Source organism: Haliotis rufescens, unplaced genomic scaffold (genome assembly GCF_023055435.1).
Source record: "Haliotis rufescens isolate VD_foot unplaced genomic scaffold, xgHalRufe1.0.p SCAF_5, whole genome shotgun sequence".
NCBI classification, from domain to species: Eukaryota; Metazoa; Mollusca; class Gastropoda; order Lepetellida; family Haliotidae; genus Haliotis; species Haliotis rufescens.
In genome coordinates, this window is record NW_025964223.1 from 37,065,875 (window position 1) to 37,085,649 (window position 19,775).

Here is a 19,775-nt window from a genome sequence, read left to right on the forward strand (position 1 = left end):
ATATAGCAGACCTTGTTGTCTGACGATCAGGCCATGTCTGAACTAGGCAGACAGTCGATGTGAGTGCGTATGTATATAGCAGACCTTGTTGTCTGACGAACAGGCCATCTCTGACAAACTTGGCAGACAGTCGGTGTGAGTGCGTATGTGTATATAGCAGACCTGGTTGTCCGACGATCAGGCCATGTCTGAACTAGGCAGACAGTCGATGTGAGTGCGTATGTATATAGCAGACCTTGTTGTCTGACGATCAGGCCATCTCTGCCAGACTTGGCAGACAGTCGATGTGAGTGCGTATGTATATAGCAGACCTTGTTGTCTGACGATCAGGCCATCTCTGCCAGACTTGGCAGACAGTCGATGTGAGTGCGTATGTGTATATAGCAGACCTGGTTGTCCGACGATCAGGCCATGTCTGAACTAGGCAGACAGTCGATGTGAGTGCGTATGTATATAGCAGACCTTGTTGTCTGACGAACAGGCCATCTCTGACAAACTTGGCAGACAGTCGGTGTGAGTGCGTATGTATATAGCAGACCTTGTTGTCTGACGATCAGGCCATCTCTCCCAGACTTGGCAGACAGTCGGTGTGAGTGCGTATGTATATAGCAGACCTGGTTGTCTGACGATCAGGCCATGTCTGAACTTGGCAGACAGTCGGTATGAGTGCGTATGTATATATAGCAGACCTGGTTGTCTGACGACCAGGCTATCTCTGCTAGACTTGGCAGACAGTCGGTGTGAGTGCGTATGTATATAGCAGACCTTGTTGTCTGACGATCAGGCCATCTCTGCCAGACTTGGCAGCCAGTCGGTGTGAGTGCGTATGTATATGACAGACCTGGGAGCCGTTGTACAAAACAACCCCAGCGCAACGACTGTCGTAAGTCTAAGGTATGGGAGTTACGATCACATAAGCGCAAAGGCATGTTCATACAGCATCACAAACTACGACAGACGAGACCCAAGTGACATACCTCGGTTTCCTGAAGATCATGCCGTATTTCTGACAGGCGAGTCCGACCGTTGGCGTGTAGATGACGGGCATCATCAGCTCAACATACTGGGTGACAACCTTGTAGAAGAGCTTCTCGTTCCTGTCCTGGAGCGCCATCACGTAGATGTACCTGTCGAGGTCGTCGTTCCACCTGTAGAAGTTCTGCATCACCTGGAACACCTGGTGATCCTGGTCCAGCAGCGCCGGGGGCAACAGACCGTGCAGACCAAGTACCTGGCGCTCCCGTAGGCTGAACGCCAACCCCTACAGTGAGCGAGAAACACTTAATACTGAGTATTGTAAAATGAATGAGAGTGTCTGATTGATACAAAAACGTTGGTACACAGGATTAGATCGAGGAAATCTTTCACGCTTTAAACTGCGTATATGAACACTTTTTCTATAAAAACACTTTATATATCCAATCCCAAATTTGAAAAAAAACCTAGCCATTCGTCTTGGCGAAATGGATACCACATGACTTAAATATTAACTTTGATTGATATTTATTATCTATAACAAATTCGATTTATTTGGTTTTGGGGTACATTCTGCTACCTGGTTACCACGAAAACATGTGATGGTATTCATACTGTATATATATCCCGGCATCATTGCATCTGAGGGTGACGGGATGTCCGGGCGTTACTCAGTAGTCAATGCCCGGACAGTTTGTCATTGGCTTATGAAATGAAATTTCCGGGCATCGAAAAATATTAACACCTGTGCATGTTTATTTACCGTAAGTGAATGAAATGTTATACATGGCCTTATAACACGGTCACCGCTATAGCTATAAGTGAGTTAGAGGATACACTCAAAACACGAGACAGGGGCATGCTTGGTCCATTTCAAAGTCCGTGTCATCCTCAAAGATTAATTTATCAGCATATCGAGCACTGGCATTCAGTTATATGTGCAGCACGTAAGATGATGAGTTTACGTGCCGATGTAACCAGTATTAGCTAGCTTACATTATACTGGAATTTGGAAGACTTATGAAGATAAGGACACCTCGTGTTTCATTGTGATGACATGGCTAATCTTTTGCTACGCCACGGGATAGTTGGGTGATGGAGGATTAAACCGCAGCTTAAAGGACCTGGACAGAGAAGGGGCGCTAGAAACAATAGAGCGTTTATTACAGCGCAGGATACAGTAACAAGTATTCAACTGTTCCCTGTATCATACTGCTCTCCGCTCTAATTGCGCATCAAATATTTCCTGCCCTTTATAAACAAATGACCAAGAAGGTATTATTATGTCGTTGTTCAGGTTGCGAGATTACTCTGGATGGACTCACTTCCGATAACTGTCTCACGTCAAACTAATTGTCCATCCTTTCATTCGCGACCAGCCAGCACATGGGTACACCCTATCTTGGGTCTGTGTGGACAAGGTAGATGAATGTTTCCAGTGCTGGGAGCGCAGCTACTGGAGTTACTTATCATGTCCGACTACAGTATTATATAAAATTAATGTGTATTAATGAGAATAAATAATCGCTGAAATCATTGTCAACAACAGTGATATAAAAGCAGCTTCCCGTAACAAGGTAAGGGAATGCCATTCTAATATTCGGTACAGCGACATCTCGGCGCGAGCATCGGTGGCTGTGACACTGATTGGAGTCCTATTGAATCTCCCGGCACAATAATTATCTAAACTAATTATTGTCGACAAATGAATCACTGGCATTTAAGCACACGCTTAATTTGAGGATTCAAAATCGATAGAAATAACAATATTAGATGTTACATTCTGTAACCATCACGTCAACAGGCATGCAATGCAAATGGGGGTCATGCAAAAAGTTTAAGTGTGACATTTCATCAAATGTCATCAACAGTTTAAAGTCCAGATGGACAAGACATCCAAGCAATGACCTATCATGAAGACATGGGGGTTGATCGGCTAGTTCGACAAGAAACCCCACCAGTGACCTGCCATGTAGACTTTGGGTTTTGTTGGTTTATTCGACAAGGCACCCTATCTGTGACCTATCATGTAAACTTGGGGCTTTTTCGGCTAGTTCCACAAGAAACCCCACCATTGACCTATCATGTAGACTTTGGGTTTTGTTGGTTTATTCGACAAGGCACCCTATCTGTGACCTATCATGTAAACTTGGGGCTTTTTAGGTTAGTTCGACAAGATATTCCATCAGTGACCTATCATGAAGACATGGGACTTAATAGGCTTTTCGACAAGACACCCAGTCTGTGACCTATGATGTAAATTTGGGGCTTTTTCGACTAGTTCCACAAGATATCCCATCAGTTACCTATCATGTATACTTATTCGACAAGACACCCTCTCTGTGACCTATCATGTAAACTTGGAGCTTTTTAGGCTAGTTCGACAAGATATTCCATCAGTGACCTATCATGAAGACATGGGACTTAATAGGCTTTTCGACAAGACACCCAGTCTGTGACCTATCATGTAGGCTTGGGATTTTATCGGCTAGTTCCACAAGATATCCCACCAGTTACCTATCATGTAGACTTATTCGACAAGACACCCTATCTGTGACCTATGATGTAAATTTGGGGCTTTTTCGACTAGTTCCACAAGATATCCCATCAGTTACCTATCATGTAGACTTATTCGACAAGACACCCTCTCTGTGACCTATCACGTAAACTTGGAGCTTTTTAGGCTAGTTCGACAAGATATTCCATCAGTGACCTATCATGAAGACATGGGACTTAATAGGCTTTTCGACAAGACACCCAGTCTGTGACCTATCATGTAGGCTTGGGATTTTATCGGCTAGTTCCACAAGATATCCCACCAGTTACCTATCATGTAGACTTATTCGACAAGACACCCTATCTGTGACCTATGATGTAAATTTGGGGCATTTTCGACTAGTTCCACAATATATCCCATCAGTTACCTATCATGTAGACTTATTCGACAAGACACCCTATCTGTGACCTATCACGTAAACTTGGAGCTTTTTAGGGCTAGTTAGACAAGATATTCCATCAGTGACCTATCATAAGACATGGGACTTAATAGACTTTTCGACAAGACACCAAGTCTGTGACCTATCATGTAGGCTTGGGATTTTATCGGCTAGTTCCACAAGATATCCCACCAGTTACCTATCATGTAGACTTAGTCGACAAGACACCCCATCTGTGACCTATCATGTAAACTTGGAGCTTTTTCGGCTAGTTCCACAAGAAACCCAACCAGTGACCTGCCATGTAGACTTTGGGTTTTGTTGGTTTATTCGACAAGGCACCCTATCTGTGACCTATCATGTAAATTTGGGGCTTTTTCGGCTAGTTCCACAAGAAACCCCACCATTGACCTATCATGTAGACTTTGGGTTTTGTTGGTTTATTCGACAAGGCACCCTATCTGTGACCTATCATGTAAACTTTGGGCTTTTTCGGCTAGTTCCACAAGAAACCCCACCATTGACCTATCATGTAGACTTTGGGTTTTGTTGGTTTATTCGGCAAGACACCCAGTCTGTGACCTATCATGTAGGCTTGGGATTTTATCGGCTAGTTCCACAAGATATCCCACCAGTTACCTATCATGTAGACTTATTCGACAAGACACCCTATCTGTGACCTATCATGTAAACTTGGGGCTTTTTCGGCTAGTTCCACAAGAAACCCCACCAGTGACCTGCCATGTAGACTTTGGTTTTTGTTGGTTTATTCGACAAGGCACCCTATCTGTGACCTATCATGTAAATTTGGGGCTTTTTAGGTTAGTTCGACAAGATATTCCATCAGTGACCTATCATGAAGACATGGGACTTAATAGGCTTTTCGACAAGACACCCAGTCTGTGACCTATGATGTAAATTTGGGGCTTTTTCGACTAGTTCCACAAGAAACCCCACCATTGACCTATCATGTAGACTTTGGGTTTTGTTGGTTTATTCGACAAGATACCCAGTCTGTGACCTATCATGTAGGCTTGGGATTTTATCGGCTAGTTCCACAAGATATCCCACCAGTTACCTATCATGTAGACTTATTCGACAAGACACCCTATCTGTGACCTATCATGTAAATTTGGGGCATTTTCGACTAGTTCCACAAGATATCCCATCAGTTACCTATCATGTAGACTTATTCGACAAGACACCCTATCTGTGACCTATCACGTAAACTTGGAGCTTTTTAGGGCTAGTTAGACAAGATATTCCATCAGTGACCTATCATAAGACATGGGACTTAATAGACTTTTCGACAAGACACCAAGTCTGTGACCTATCATGTAGGCTTGGGATTTTATCGGCTAGTTCCACAAGATATCCCACCAGTTACCTATCATGTAGACTTAGTCGACAAGACACCCCATCTGTGACCTATCATGTAAACTTGGAGCTTTTTCGGCTAGTTCCACAAGAAACCCAACCAGTGACCTGCCATGTAGACTTTGGGTTTTGTTGGTTTATTCGACAAGGCACCCTATCTGTGACCTATCATGTAAATTTGGGGCTTTTTCGGCTAGTTCCACAAGAAACCCCACCATTGACCTATCATGTAGACTTTGGGTTTTGTTGGTTTATTCGACAAGGCACCCTATCTGTGACCTATCATGTAAACTTTGGGCTTTTTCGGCTAGTTCCACAAGAAACCCCACCATTGACCTATCATGTAGACTTTGGGTTTTGTTGGTTTATTCGGCAAGACACCCAGTCTGTGACCTATCATGTAGGCTTGGGATTTTATCGGCTAGTTCCACAAGATATCCCACCAGTTACCTATCATGTAGACTTATTCGACAAGACACCCTATCTGTGACCTATCATGTAAACTTGGGGCTTTTTCGGCTAGTTCCACAAGAAACCCCACCAGTGACCTGCCATGTAGACTTTGGTTTTTGTTGGTTTATTCGACAAGGCACCCTATCTGTGACCTATCATGTAAATTTGGGGCTTTTTCGGCTAGTTCCACAAGAAACCCCACCATTGACCTATCATGTAGACTTTGGGTTTTGTTGGTTTATTCGACAAGGCACCCTATCTGTGACCTATCGTGTAAACTTGGGGCTTTTTAGGTTAGTTCGACAAGATATTCCATCAGTGACCTATCATGAAGACATGGGACTTAATAGGCTTTTCGACAAGACACCCAGTCTGTGACCTATGATGTAAATTTGGGGCTTTTTCGACTAGTTCCACAAGAAACCCCACCATTGACCTATCATGTAGACTTTGGGTTTTGTTGGTTTATTCGACAAGATACCCAGTCTGTGACCTATCATGTAGGCTTGGGATTTTATCGGCTAGTTCCACAAGATATCCCACCAGTTACCTATCATGTAGACTTATTCGACAAGACACCCTATCTGTGACCTATCATGTAAACTTGGGGCTTTTTCGGCTAGTTCGACAAGAAACCCCGACAGTGACCTGCCATGTAGACTTTGGTTTTTGTTGGTTTATTCGACAAGGCACCCTATCTGTGATCTATCATGTAAATTTGGGGCTTTTTCGGCTAGTTCCACAAGAAACCCCACCATTGACCTATCATGTAGACTTTGGGTTTTGTTGGTTTATTCGACAAGGCACCCTATCTGTGACCTATCGTGTAAACTTGGGGCTTTTTAGGTTAGTTCGACAAGATATTCCATCAGTGACCTATCATGAAGACATGGGACTTAATAGGCTTTTCGACAAGACACCCAGTCTGTGACCTATGATGTAAATTTGGGGCTTTTTCGACTAGTTCCACAAGAAACCCCACCATTGACCTATCATGTAGACTTTGGGTTTTGTTGGTTTATTCGACAAGACACCCAGTCTGTGACCTATCATGTAGGCTTGGGATTTTATCGGCTAGTTCCACAAGATATCCCACCAGTTACCTATCATGTAGACTTATTCGACAAGACACCCTATCTGTGACCTATGATGTAAATTTGGGGCTTTTTCGACTAGTTCCACAAGATATCCCATCAGTTACCTATCATGTAGACTTATTCGACAAGACACCCTATCTGTGACCTATCATGTAAACTTTGAGCTTTTTAGGCTAGTTCGACAAGATATTCCATCAGTGACCTATCATGAAGACATGGGACTTAATAGGCTTTTCGACAAGACACCCAGTCTGTGACCTATCATGTAGGCTTGGGATTTTATCGGCTAGTTCCACAAGATATCCCACCAGTTACCTATCATGTAGACTTAGTCGACAAGACACCCTATCTGTGACCTATCATGTAAACTTGGAGCTTTTTCGGCTAGTTCCACAAGAAACCTAACCAGTGACCTGCCATGTAGACTTTGGGTTTAGTTGGTTTATTCGACAAGGCACCCTATCTGTGACCTATCATGTAAATTTGGGGCTTTTTCGTCTAGTTCCACAAGAAACCCCACCATTGACCTATCATGTAGACTTTGGGTTTTGTTGGTTTATTCGACAAGGCACCCTATCTGTGACCTATCATGTAAACTTTGGGCTTTTTCGGCTAGTTCCACAAGAAACCCCACCATTGACCTATCATGTAGACTTTGGGTTTTGTTGGTTTATTCGACAAGACACCCAGTCTGTGACCTATCATGTAGGCTTGAGATTTTATCGGCTAGTTCCACAAGATATCCCATCAGTTACCTATCATGTAGACTTATTCGACAAGACACCCTATCTGTGACCTATCATGTAAACTTGGGGCTTTTTAGGCTAGTTCAACAAGAAACCCAACCAGTGACCTGCCATGTAGACTTTGGGTTTTGTTAATTTATTCGACAAGGCACCAAGTCTGTGACCTATCATGTAAACTTGGGGCTTTTTCGACTAGTTCCACAAGATATCGCATCAGTTACCTAATCATGTAGACTTATTCGACAAGACACCCTATCTGTGACCTATCATGTAAACTTGGAGCTTTTTCGGCTAGTTCCACAAGAAACCCCACCATTGACCTATCATGTAGACTTTGGGTTTTGTTGGTTTATTCGACAAGGCACCCTATCTGTGACCTATCATGTAAATTTGGGGCTTTTTCGGCTAGTTCCACAAGAAATCCCCAAATTGACCTATCATGAAGACTTTGGGTTTTGTTGGTTTATTCGACAAGACACCCAGTCTGTGACCTATCATGTAGGCTTGGGATTTTATCGGCTAGTTCCACAAGATATCCCATTTAATTGTTTTTTACAAAAGCACCACCCCACGTCACCTGTGTACTTCGCATATGGAAGTAGGAAATATAATATCTTACACACAAAACTGAGATACATGTACAATCAACTGAATTATGATTTATATAGAATTGGAATAAAAGATCACCCGAACTGTACATGTTTAAATACATGTGAAAATGCATATAATTATCTTATGGAATGCACATTGATTAGTCATCAGCGTGAAATTATGATTAACAGCCTTAAAATATTGTTCATAACATACCTGTTGATGTACACCTACTGTTATACGGCAATTCAAATCACGTTGTTACAGAAAATGAAGCTATATTTAACGCATTACAACATTATATATGTACAACTAAAAGGTTTGTGTAAAGACTGTTCATTCAACAACATTTATGTCTCTTCTACAGTGTTGTATGCATATATATTGAATTTGAAATTGTGAAATTTTGTAAATACCAGGTAGAGGGCAATCTAAGTTGGAAGAACTTGTCCCCCAATCCCTTTCACTTTTTGTGAATAAATATGTTTAAATCAAATACCTGTTTCGCTTGGTCAGATAGTTTTGTATATTCGTATAGAATATTATTGACTGTGTTTGATCCAGAGTTTGAGTTTCTGTCGCTTTTGGCTCGTAGTGCACTTAGCGAGTCTGGTAGGACTGCCTTTGCTTCCGGTAGTGTGCATGATGGATTGCGTCCAATTCAGCAGTGAATACTGACTAACAGCGAGGTAGGAGGACCGAATGTGTTTGGGGTTTGGGCTCTGGATATGGATACCGTAACCAGCAGTTTTGTTGATAGGATTCTTGGATCCATCAGTGTATATATTGGCCCAGGTGCCCCAGGTGGTTTAACATTTTTTGGATAGCTACTGATCTTAGTATTGTTGGGTTTTCTTTTTTAATGACTTCTGATGTTGAAACGATGTCAACTTTGGGAGTTTTTATAGTTCGGGAAGGGTGTAACCCTTTGTAGTGACTTTCAGTGGCTGAATGTAATCATAATAGGGACTTTGGATGAGTTCAAGTACTTTTATCCTAGATGGCTTTGATGAAGCATTTTTCCGAGCAGGGACTTCATCTGGGTGTGTTTCTGTCTTGCCATGGTGTTTTCACCAAAGGGTTTCCATGTTCGTCCCCACAACGATAACATTGCCTGCTCTCTTCTTAATGTTTAATGTGAGTTCCCTTGTTTCCTCTTGTAGGGCTTCTAGTGAAGTAGGTGTTGCTGCACCTGTGGCTAGCATTAGGGCTTTATATTACATTCTGTCGAAGCGGTTCAAGACAGTGTTTGATGCTGAGTGAAAGGCTTCACAACCGCAGTCTATGTTTTATCTGATTACTGATTAAGTATAGGTCCAGCTGTTTGTCTCTACAGTTGTGCCTGAAATTGCCCGCAATACGTCCAGGTCTTTATGACACATGTTTGCAATATATTCTATATGGTTACTCCGAGTGAGGTGTTGATCTAAGATCACGCCTAGAAATTGTGCGGATTTTTCGAATTTGACTGATTTGCTTTTTATGGTATAGGAGCAACTTTACCCCGCGTTTTCGCCCACAGTTTCTTCACTTGGGGTAAACCCCCATTTATTGCACCATGTCATCTCCTCCGGTCAGTGCTGACTGGAGTCTTTTTCGGATTTTCGGGCACAGAATCAGATTGATTATTCACTATTTTAACTGACAGCGACCTGTCTTGCAGGAAACTGTCCATGAAGTTTGCCATGTCCCTTCTACTCCTTTTTGTGCCTGTTTTCTGTGACCTTTCATGTAGGTTTCATAGGCCACTTCGTAGGGTCAACACTTCCCGACATCTCATCCTGTAAAGGCTTCCACCGACTGTGCGCGTCATCACGTGTTGTCAGAAAACATGGTGAGACTGACGACCGACAAATATGCTAGCACTGACGCTGTTGGCACAGAGATTGGTTATGAAATCTTCTATAAATCCAGTAATATAGCTGGTAGGATCCTAGACTTGGATAAGTCTCATGTGTAAGGATTAGTTCGTACTTTGGTACACCGACGATACAATAAAATACGCTGAGGATCGGAGACAGTTGAATCAACAGCATAGCAATTCGCGACCGAGATGTTAATTTTTATAATGCGCCGTAGATATACACGTGTTCAAGATAGAAGTAAAAAAACGATTCTCAACACTTGAATGTCTTAGAAACATATTCCATAACATAGTCACTAGTTCCACGATACAATAATGTTTCATAATAATGTATGCAAACCACACCTCAATTATCTGAAGACATAATTAAAAGAGAGATGATTAAACGTTAAGCAATCTCGGTAATGTTGGTATGATCATAGGAAATGAAATACAGCCTAATTCTGTGAAATGTTACATACGCTCTCATTTGGTGTTTCATGTCTCAAACAAACTATCAGTAAACTTGAATGGGCAACATTGTCTTTATATGATACTATTCCACGGTGTTGAAGTACAGTTTGGGACACTAACGCCGACTGTAGGTATATTTCATGTATCTTTAAAATACACATGATTGCAAAGCGTATGATTACCAATGTATACAGGAAGGAATTTACACCGGTAATATATGGATACTGAAAACCGTGGTGTCACACCAAGACACCTGCATACACCGGTAATGTATGGATACTGAAAACCATGATGTCACACCAAGACACCTGCATACACCGGTAATGTATGGATGCTGAAAACCGTGGTGTCACACCAAGACACCTGCATACATCGGTAATGTATGGATGCTGAAAACCATGATGTCACACCGAGACACCTGCATACACCGGTAATGTATGGATGCTGAAAACCGTGGTGTCACACCAAGACACCTGCATACACCGGTAATGTATGGATACTGAAAACCATTGTGTCACACCAAGACATCTTCATACACCGGTAATGTATGGATGCTGAAAACCGTGGTGTCACACCAAGACACCTGCATACGCCGGTAATGTATGGATGCTGAAAACCGTTGTGTCACACCAAGACACCTGCATACATCGGTAATGTATGGATACTGAAAACCGTTGTGTCACACCAAAACACCTTCATACACCAGTAATGTATGGATGCTGAAAACCGTTGTGTCACACCAAAACACCTGCATACACCGGTAATATATGGATACTGAAAACCGTTGTGTCACACCAAGACACCTGCATACACCGGTAATGTATGGATGCTGAAAACCGTGGTGTCACACCAAGACACCTGCATACACCGGTAATGTATGGATGCTGAAAACCGTAGTGTCACACCAAGACACCTGCATACACCGGTAATGTATGGATGCTGAAAACCGTGGTGTCACACCAAGACACCTGCATACACCGGTAATGTATGGATGCTGAAAACCGTTGTGTCACACCAAGACACCTGCATACATCGGTAATGTATGGATACTGAAAACCGTTGTGTCACGTGGAGACATCTTCATACACCGGTAATGTAGGGATATTGAAAACCATGGTGTCACACCAAAACACCTGCATACACCGGTAATGTATGGATACTGAAAACCGTTGAGTCACACCAAGACACCTTCATACAACAGTAATGTATGGATCCTGAAAACCATGGTGTCACACCAAGACACCTGCATACATCGGTAATGTATGGATACTGAAAACCGTGGTGTCACACCAAGACACCTGCATACATCGGTAATGTATGGATACTGAAAACCATGGTGTCACACCAAGACACCTGCATACATCGGTAATGTATGGATACTGAAAACCGTGGTGTCACACCAAGACACCTGCATACACCGGTAATGTATGGATGCTGAAAACCGTGGTGTCACACCAAGACACCTGCATACATCGGTAATGTATGGATGCTGAAAACCATAGTGTCACACCAAGACACCTGCATACATCGGTAATGTATGGATGCTGAAAACCTTTGTGTCACACCAGGACACCTGCATACATCGGTAATGTATGGATGCTGAAAACCGTAGTGTCACACCAAGACACCTGCATACATCGGTAATGTATGGATGCTGAAAACCGTAGTGTCACACCAAGACACATGCATACACCGGTAATATAGTGATACTGAAAACCATGGTGTCACACCAAAACACCTGCATACATCGGTAATGTATGGATACTGAAAACCATGGTGTCACACCAAGACACCTGCATACACCGGTAATATAGGGTTACTGAAAACCATGGTGTCACACCAAAACACCTGCATACATCGGTAATGTAGGGATACTGAAAACCATGGTGTCACACCAAAACACCTGCATACACCGGTAATGTTTGGATGCTAAAAACAGTGGTGTCACACAAAAACACCTTCATACACCGGTAATGTTTGGATACTGAAAACCGTGGTGTCACATGAAGACATCTTCATACACCGGTAATGTAGGGATATTGAAAACCATGGTGTCACACCAAAACACCTGCATACACTGGTAATGTATGGATACCGAAAACTGTTGTGTCACACCAAGACACCTTCATACAACAGTAATGTATGGATCCTGAAAACCGTTGTGTCATACCAAGACACCTGCGTACAACAGTAATGTATGGATACTGAAAACCGTGGTGTCACACCAGGACACCTGCATACATCGGTAATGTATGGATGCTGAAAACCGTAGTGTCACACCAAGACACCTGCATACATCGGTAATGTATGGATGCTGAAAACCATTGTGTCACACCAAGACACCTGCATACATCGGTAATGTATGGATGCTGAAAACCATTTTTGTCACACCAAGACACCTGCATACAACAGTAATGTATGGATACTGAAAACAGTGGTGTCACACCAGGACACAGCATACATCGGTAATGTATGGATGCTGAAAACCGTAGTGTCACACCAAGACACCTGCATACACCGGTAATGTATGGATACCGAAAACCGTTGTGTCACACCAAGACACCTGCATACACCGGTAATGTATGGATACCGAAAACCATGGTGTCACACCAAGACACCTGCATACACCGGTAATGTATGGATACTGAAAACCATGATGTCACACCAAGACACCTGCATACACCGGTAATGTATGGATACTGAAAACCGTTGTGTCACACCAAGACACCTGCATACACCGGTAATGTATGGATACCGAAAACCGTTGTGTCACACCAAGACACCTGCATACACCGGTAATGTATGGATACTGAAAACCGTTGTGTCACACCAAGACACCTGCATACACCGGTAATGTATGGATACTGAAAACCGTTGTGTCACACCAAGACACCTGCATACACCGGTAATGTATGGATACCGAAAACCGTTGTGTCACACCAAGACACCTGCATACACAGGTAATGTGTGGATACCGAAAACCGTTGTGTCACACCAAGACACCTGCATACACCGGTAATGTATGGATACTGAAAACCGTGGTGTCACAGGAAGACACCTGCATACAACAGTAATGTATGGATGCTGAAAACCGTTGTGTCATACCAAGACACCTGCATACATCAGTAATGTATGGATGCTGAAAACCGTTGTGTCACACCAAGACACCTTCATACAACAGTAATGTATGGATGCTGAAAACCGTTGTGTCATACCAAGACACCTGCATACACTAGTAATGTATGGATACTGAAAACCATTGTGTCACACCAAGACAGCTTCATACACCAGTAATGTATGGATGCTGAAAACCGTTGTGTCACACCAAGACAGCTTCATACACCGGTAATGTATGGATACCGAAAACCGTTGTGTCACACCAAGACACCTGCATACACCGGTAATGTATGGATACTGAAAACCATTGTGTCACACCAAGACACCTGCATACAACAGTAATGTATGGATACTGAAAACTGTGGTGTCACACCAAGACACCTGCATACACCCGTAATGTATGGATACTGAAAACTGTGGTGTCACACCAAGACACCTGCATACAACAGTAATGTATGGATACCGAAAACCGTTGTGTCACAGCAAGACACCTGCATACACCGGTAATGTATGGATACTGAAAACCATTGTGTCACACCAAGACACCTGCATACATCGGTAATGTATGGATACTGAAAACTGTGGTGTCACACCAGGACACCTGCATAAACCGGTAATGTATGGATACTGAAAACCATGGTGTCACACCAAGACACCTGCATACACCGGTAATTTATGGATACTGAAAACCGTGGTGTCACACCAAGACACCTGCATACAACAGTAATGTATGGATACTGAAAACCATTGTGTCACACCAAGACACCTGCATACATCGGTAATGTATGGATGCTGAAAACCATAGTGTCACACCAAGACACCTGCATACATCGGTAATGTATGGATGCTGAAAACCGTTGTGTCACACCAGGACACCTGCATACATCGGTAATGTATGGATGCTGAAAACCGTAGTGTCACACAAAGACACCTGCATACATCGGTAATGTATGGATGCTGAAAACCGTAGTGTCACACCAAGACACCTGCATACATCGGTAATGTATGGATGCTAAAAACCGTAGTGTCACACCAAGACACCTGCATACACCGGTAATATAGGGATACTGAAAACCATGGTGTCACACCAAAACACCTGCATACATCGGTAATGTATGGATGCTGAAAACCGTAGTGTCACACCAAGACACCTGCATACATCGGTAATGTATGGATGCTGAAAACCGTAGTGTCACACCAAGACACCTGCATACATCGGTAATGTATGGATGCTAAAAACCGTAGTGTCACACCAAGACACCTGCATACACCGGTAATATAGGGATACTGAAAACCATGGTGTCACACCAAAACACCTGCATACATTGGTAATGTATGGATACTGAAAACCATGGTGTCACACCAAAACACCTGCATACACAGGTAATGTATGGATACTGAAAACCATGGTGTCACACCAAAACACCTGCATACACAGGTAATGTATGGATACTGAAAACCATGGTGTCACACCAAAACACCTGCATACACAGGTAATGTATGGATACTGAAAACCATGGTGTCACACCAAAACACCTGCATACACAGGTAATGTATGGATACTGAAAACCGTGGTGTCACACCAAGGCCCCTACATACAACAGTAATGTATGGATACCGAAAACTGTTGTGTCACACCAAGACACCTGCATACACCGGTAATGTATGGATACTGAAAACCGTGGTGTCACACGAAGACACCTGCATACATCGGTAATGTATGGATACTGAAAACCATTGTGTCATACCAAGACATCTTCATACACCGGTAATGTATGGATGCTGAAAACCGTTGTGTCACACCAAGACACCTGCATACAACAGTAATGTATGGATGCTGAAAACCGTAGTGTCACACCAAGACACCTGCATACAACAGTAATGTATGGATACTGAAAACCGTGGTGTCACACCAGGACACAGCATACATCGGTAATGTATGGATGTTGAAAACCGTAGTGTCACACCAAGACACCTGCATACATCGGTAATGTATGGATACTGAAAACCGTTGTGTCATACGAAGACACCTGCATACACTGGTAATGTATGGATACCGAAAACCGTTGTGTCACACCAAGACACCTGCATACACCGGTAATGTATGGATACTGAAAACCGTTGTGTCACACCAAGACACCTGCATACATCGGTAATGTATGGATGCTGAAAACCGTGGTAACACACCAAGACACCTGCATGCACGGTAATGAATGGATGCTGAAAACCATTGTGTCACACCAAGACACCTGCATGCACGGTAATGTATGGATACTGAAAACCATGGTGTCACACCAGGACACCTGCATACACCGGTAATGTATGGATACTGAAAACCGTTGTGTCACACCAAGACACCTGCATACACCGGTAATGTATGGATACTGAAAACGCTGTGTCACACCAAGACATCTTTATACACCGGTAATGTATGGATACCGAAAACTGTGGTGTCACACCAAGACACCTGCATACACTGGTAATGTATGGATACTGAAAACCGTGATGTCACACCAAGACACCTGCATACACCGGTAATGTATGGATACTGAAAACCACGGTGTCACACCAAGACACCTGCATACACTGGTAATGTACGGATACTGAAAACCGTGGTATCATACCAAGACACCTGAATATACTGGAAATGTATGGATACCGAAAACCGTGGTATCATACCAAGACACCTGAATATACTGGAAATGTATGGATACTGAAAACCATGGTGTCACACCAAAACACCTGCATACATCGGTAATGTATGGATACTGAAAAAATAAATAACATGGTATATCCTGTTCGACATACCACACAATTACTGTATGTCAATGATATGTCAATGATACATGCAGCAATGTCTGAGAGACAGATTCAATATGGCTGCCATGATCGCCATGTTTGAAATCGGATCAACATTCTGTGAGAATTTGGGGAATGATTTGTTCCATGCTTCATGCTCATTGACCTTGGGGATTCAGAAACTGTGACACGGACGTCGGACAAGGTGCCATGATATGAGCTAATTTCAATCTCCGGTTGTAAATGATTTTAGGGTAGAGGTGTGTGGCCATTGGCATCTTACGTGGATGCATCAAGCGTATATATCCATTGTATGTTTCTTTTAAACAAACAATGGGCGTTGTTCGGGCATACAATATGTATACGAGTGAGCTTCCCATTTACAAGCCAGTAGAGTCTCAATGCCATGTTCGATATTAAACCATGATACCTGGCTTCATTGTGTGTAGGCTGTCTGTTAAACTGCTGACTCACGACGGCCTGACGCCCTTGAGTAAGTGTACATAGTGAGAATGCGATCCTCGGCGTTGGAAAGCGCTGTGTCATCTCAGCTGTTTCAACAGATATATGCTGGAGGGGTAGGGGTGTATGATGAATAGTAGATATTGTGTGTCCTTGAACTTACCCTATATATACCCACACATACATTGACGTTAGAACACACAATTAGAACAACCGCAATATCACATAGGTTTACCCGGAATTCGTAAATCTCCGATGGAGTGAGTGGGTTTATAAGCATTATCTTTGAACAAATACATCACATAGATGAAAGTCCATCAGTAAATGAGAGCTTGCTATTCTTATGTTCACATTGCATTATGCATTCTGTAACATACTGCCGCCAGCCCAAGCCGAATATCACACCACAAAGACTTATTCTCGTTATAAGCTTACATAAACAATCCGTCGAAAACGTAAAACTTAACATGAAAATATTACTGAGAATGTAATGCACTGCACTAAGTTTTAAGGTTTCGTCCCCTGTATTAACTGATAAACAATACGTTCATTAAATATCATAGACTGTAATTCGATGAAACGGCAGCAGTCGGTTTAACTGTGACGTGTGCACACGTTCTGTGTCATATTGAACTTGTCAATATCTGTGTAATGTCACATACTGTATGACTACGCTTAAACCGCTCTCTCCCACACTGACACTGACATGCCAGTTGTACATTCTACTTGACGCACACTAAGCAATCGAACGAGAATCTCCCAAGGTGACAGACCTGTAACCGTTATAACGCGGTATTATTTTATCTTATCTGCAAAGGAAACTTTTGTCCGTACTTGCCTTGTTGAGGTTTGGGTCTCTCATGATATCTATCCCGCGGACATGGGGCCTCCCGCGAGGAGCCTGCTGACATTGTGAGGCTGTCGGTGCGTCCGCCATCGTCGTTACTCATATACTTCTACTACGGTATGACCGTGCTCACTGACACTCAGGGGGCGGGGTCCGCGTCGTCTGCTCATATTCACCACGTGATTGTGACGTCAACAATCACCCGTTGCTCAGAATCTCGCAGTACTCAAAACTGCAGTGACTTTTCACGTTGACTGATATGACGTTATGTTTTGGTTCGTTTATGATTATATAAAATAACCTTTGAATTTAAAGACAACTCCACCTCAAGTTTCCCATTGCCTGAAACATTACAAATACATCAATATTATTTTGAAGAACCACTCAAGATGTCTTAAAATGAATTAAACTCGATTTCTTGCAAAATCGATAAGTTTACCTCAATGTTATTGTGACCCGAGAAAAACTTCACAATACTGCTCTTGGATAAAGAAAAGATATTTGTATAGCTAAAACAGCCTTTAAACGTAAACACGGTTCAACAGCCACTCTACAATGACAATTTACTAGCTCAGCATCGATTACATCTGTCGCACGGCGGTGTGTACGGTGCATGGCTGGCCCGTGTACACGCCGGCCGGCTCGGCATCTTGTGTCAAAATGCTTCTGTGATCTCATCACTACATCCAAGACACAAATTAATTGAACAAAGCGCCGTAGTTCTCAGTGCAGAATGGCCTCTTTTTGTGGTGCCAGGGGCCCGCGAGATTAACTCCAGGCCATTTCACCAAAGCGATTAACGACCTGTGTCATTTGGGGCATTCTTCTTACCACAGGCTATATGCCGTGGTGAAACTGAAATACACTCCACACGCACACGCAGCACACACACACACGCACACGCACGCACGCACGCATGAACGCACGTGCGCACACAATTATAATAATAATTTTTAATGGTGCTTTGAATAATCACTTTCCGATACTTATCTTTAATAAGGTATGCTATGTACAACTGAGCGTCAGCATCAAGTATGTCGCACATTATTTGTTCACTTCGTTTCTGTATTGAGTATATTAATGTGGAGCGCATGTACTATCCCCATTACCAGCACACATCTGGCCCACACCTGTTGTCAAAATAAACCATTAGAAGAATAAAGGAGAAGGTAACAATATGTGTAGCTTATATTAACTCCACGAATAGCAATGCAGTACAGATATGTAACATTTCATGCCACTGATAGTGCCAATTAACGGTCAGTACAGACACAATTGTGTATCTTGCCACTGATAGAGTCAATTAACGGTCAGTATAGACACCATGGTGTATCTTGCCACTGATAGAGTCAATTACCAGTCAGTACAGACACCATGGTGTGTCTTGCCACTGATAGAGTCAATTACCGGTCAGTACAGACACCATGGTGTATCTTGCCACTGATAGAGTCAATTAACGGCCAGTAGAGACACAATTGTGTATCTTGCCACTGATAGAGTCAATTAACGGCCAGTAGAGACACCATGGTGTATCTTGCCACTGATAGAGCCAATTAACGGTCAGTACAGACACAATTGTGTATCTTGCCACTGATAGAGTCAATTACCGGCCAGTATAGACACCATGGTGTATCTGACAACTGATAGAGTCAATTAACGGTCAGTATAGACACCATGGTGTATCTTGCCACTGAAAGTGTCAATTAACGGTCAGTACAGACACAATTGTGTATCTTGCCACTGATAGTGCCAATTAATGGTCAGTACAGACACAATTGTGTATCTTGCCACTGATAGAGTCAATAACCGGTCAGTACAGACACCATGGTGTATCTGACAACTGATAGAGTCAATTAACGGTCAGTATAGACACCATGGTGTATCTGAAAACTGATAGAGTCAATTAACGGTCAGTATAGACACCATGGTGTATCTGAAAACTGATAGAGTCAATTACCAGTCAGTACAGACACCATGGTGTGTCTTGCCACTGATAGAGTCAATTACCGGTCAGTACAGACACCATGGTGTATCTTGCCACTGATAGAGTCAATTAAC

The 19,775-nt window shown here is 42.8% G+C and overlaps 1 protein-coding gene across 1 annotated transcript in view; it reads right to left on the minus strand.

The window, feature by feature from the left end:
• The window catches only part of LOC124118514 (NADP-dependent malic enzyme-like), a 39,342-nt gene extending 21,459 nt beyond the window's left edge, over positions 1–17,883 (minus strand). Inside the window, exons 1-2 of the mRNA XM_046480635.2 lie at positions 17,709–17,883; positions 978–1,261 (exon numbers count right to left, since the gene is read on the minus strand). Coding sequence (XP_046336591.1) covers positions 978–1,261; positions 17,709–17,807 — 383 coding nt within the window. The 5' untranslated portion in view covers positions 17,808–17,883. The remainder of the gene's footprint in view (positions 1–977; positions 1,262–17,708) is intronic.
• Between the last annotated feature and the right edge of the window lie 1,892 nt (positions 17,884–19,775).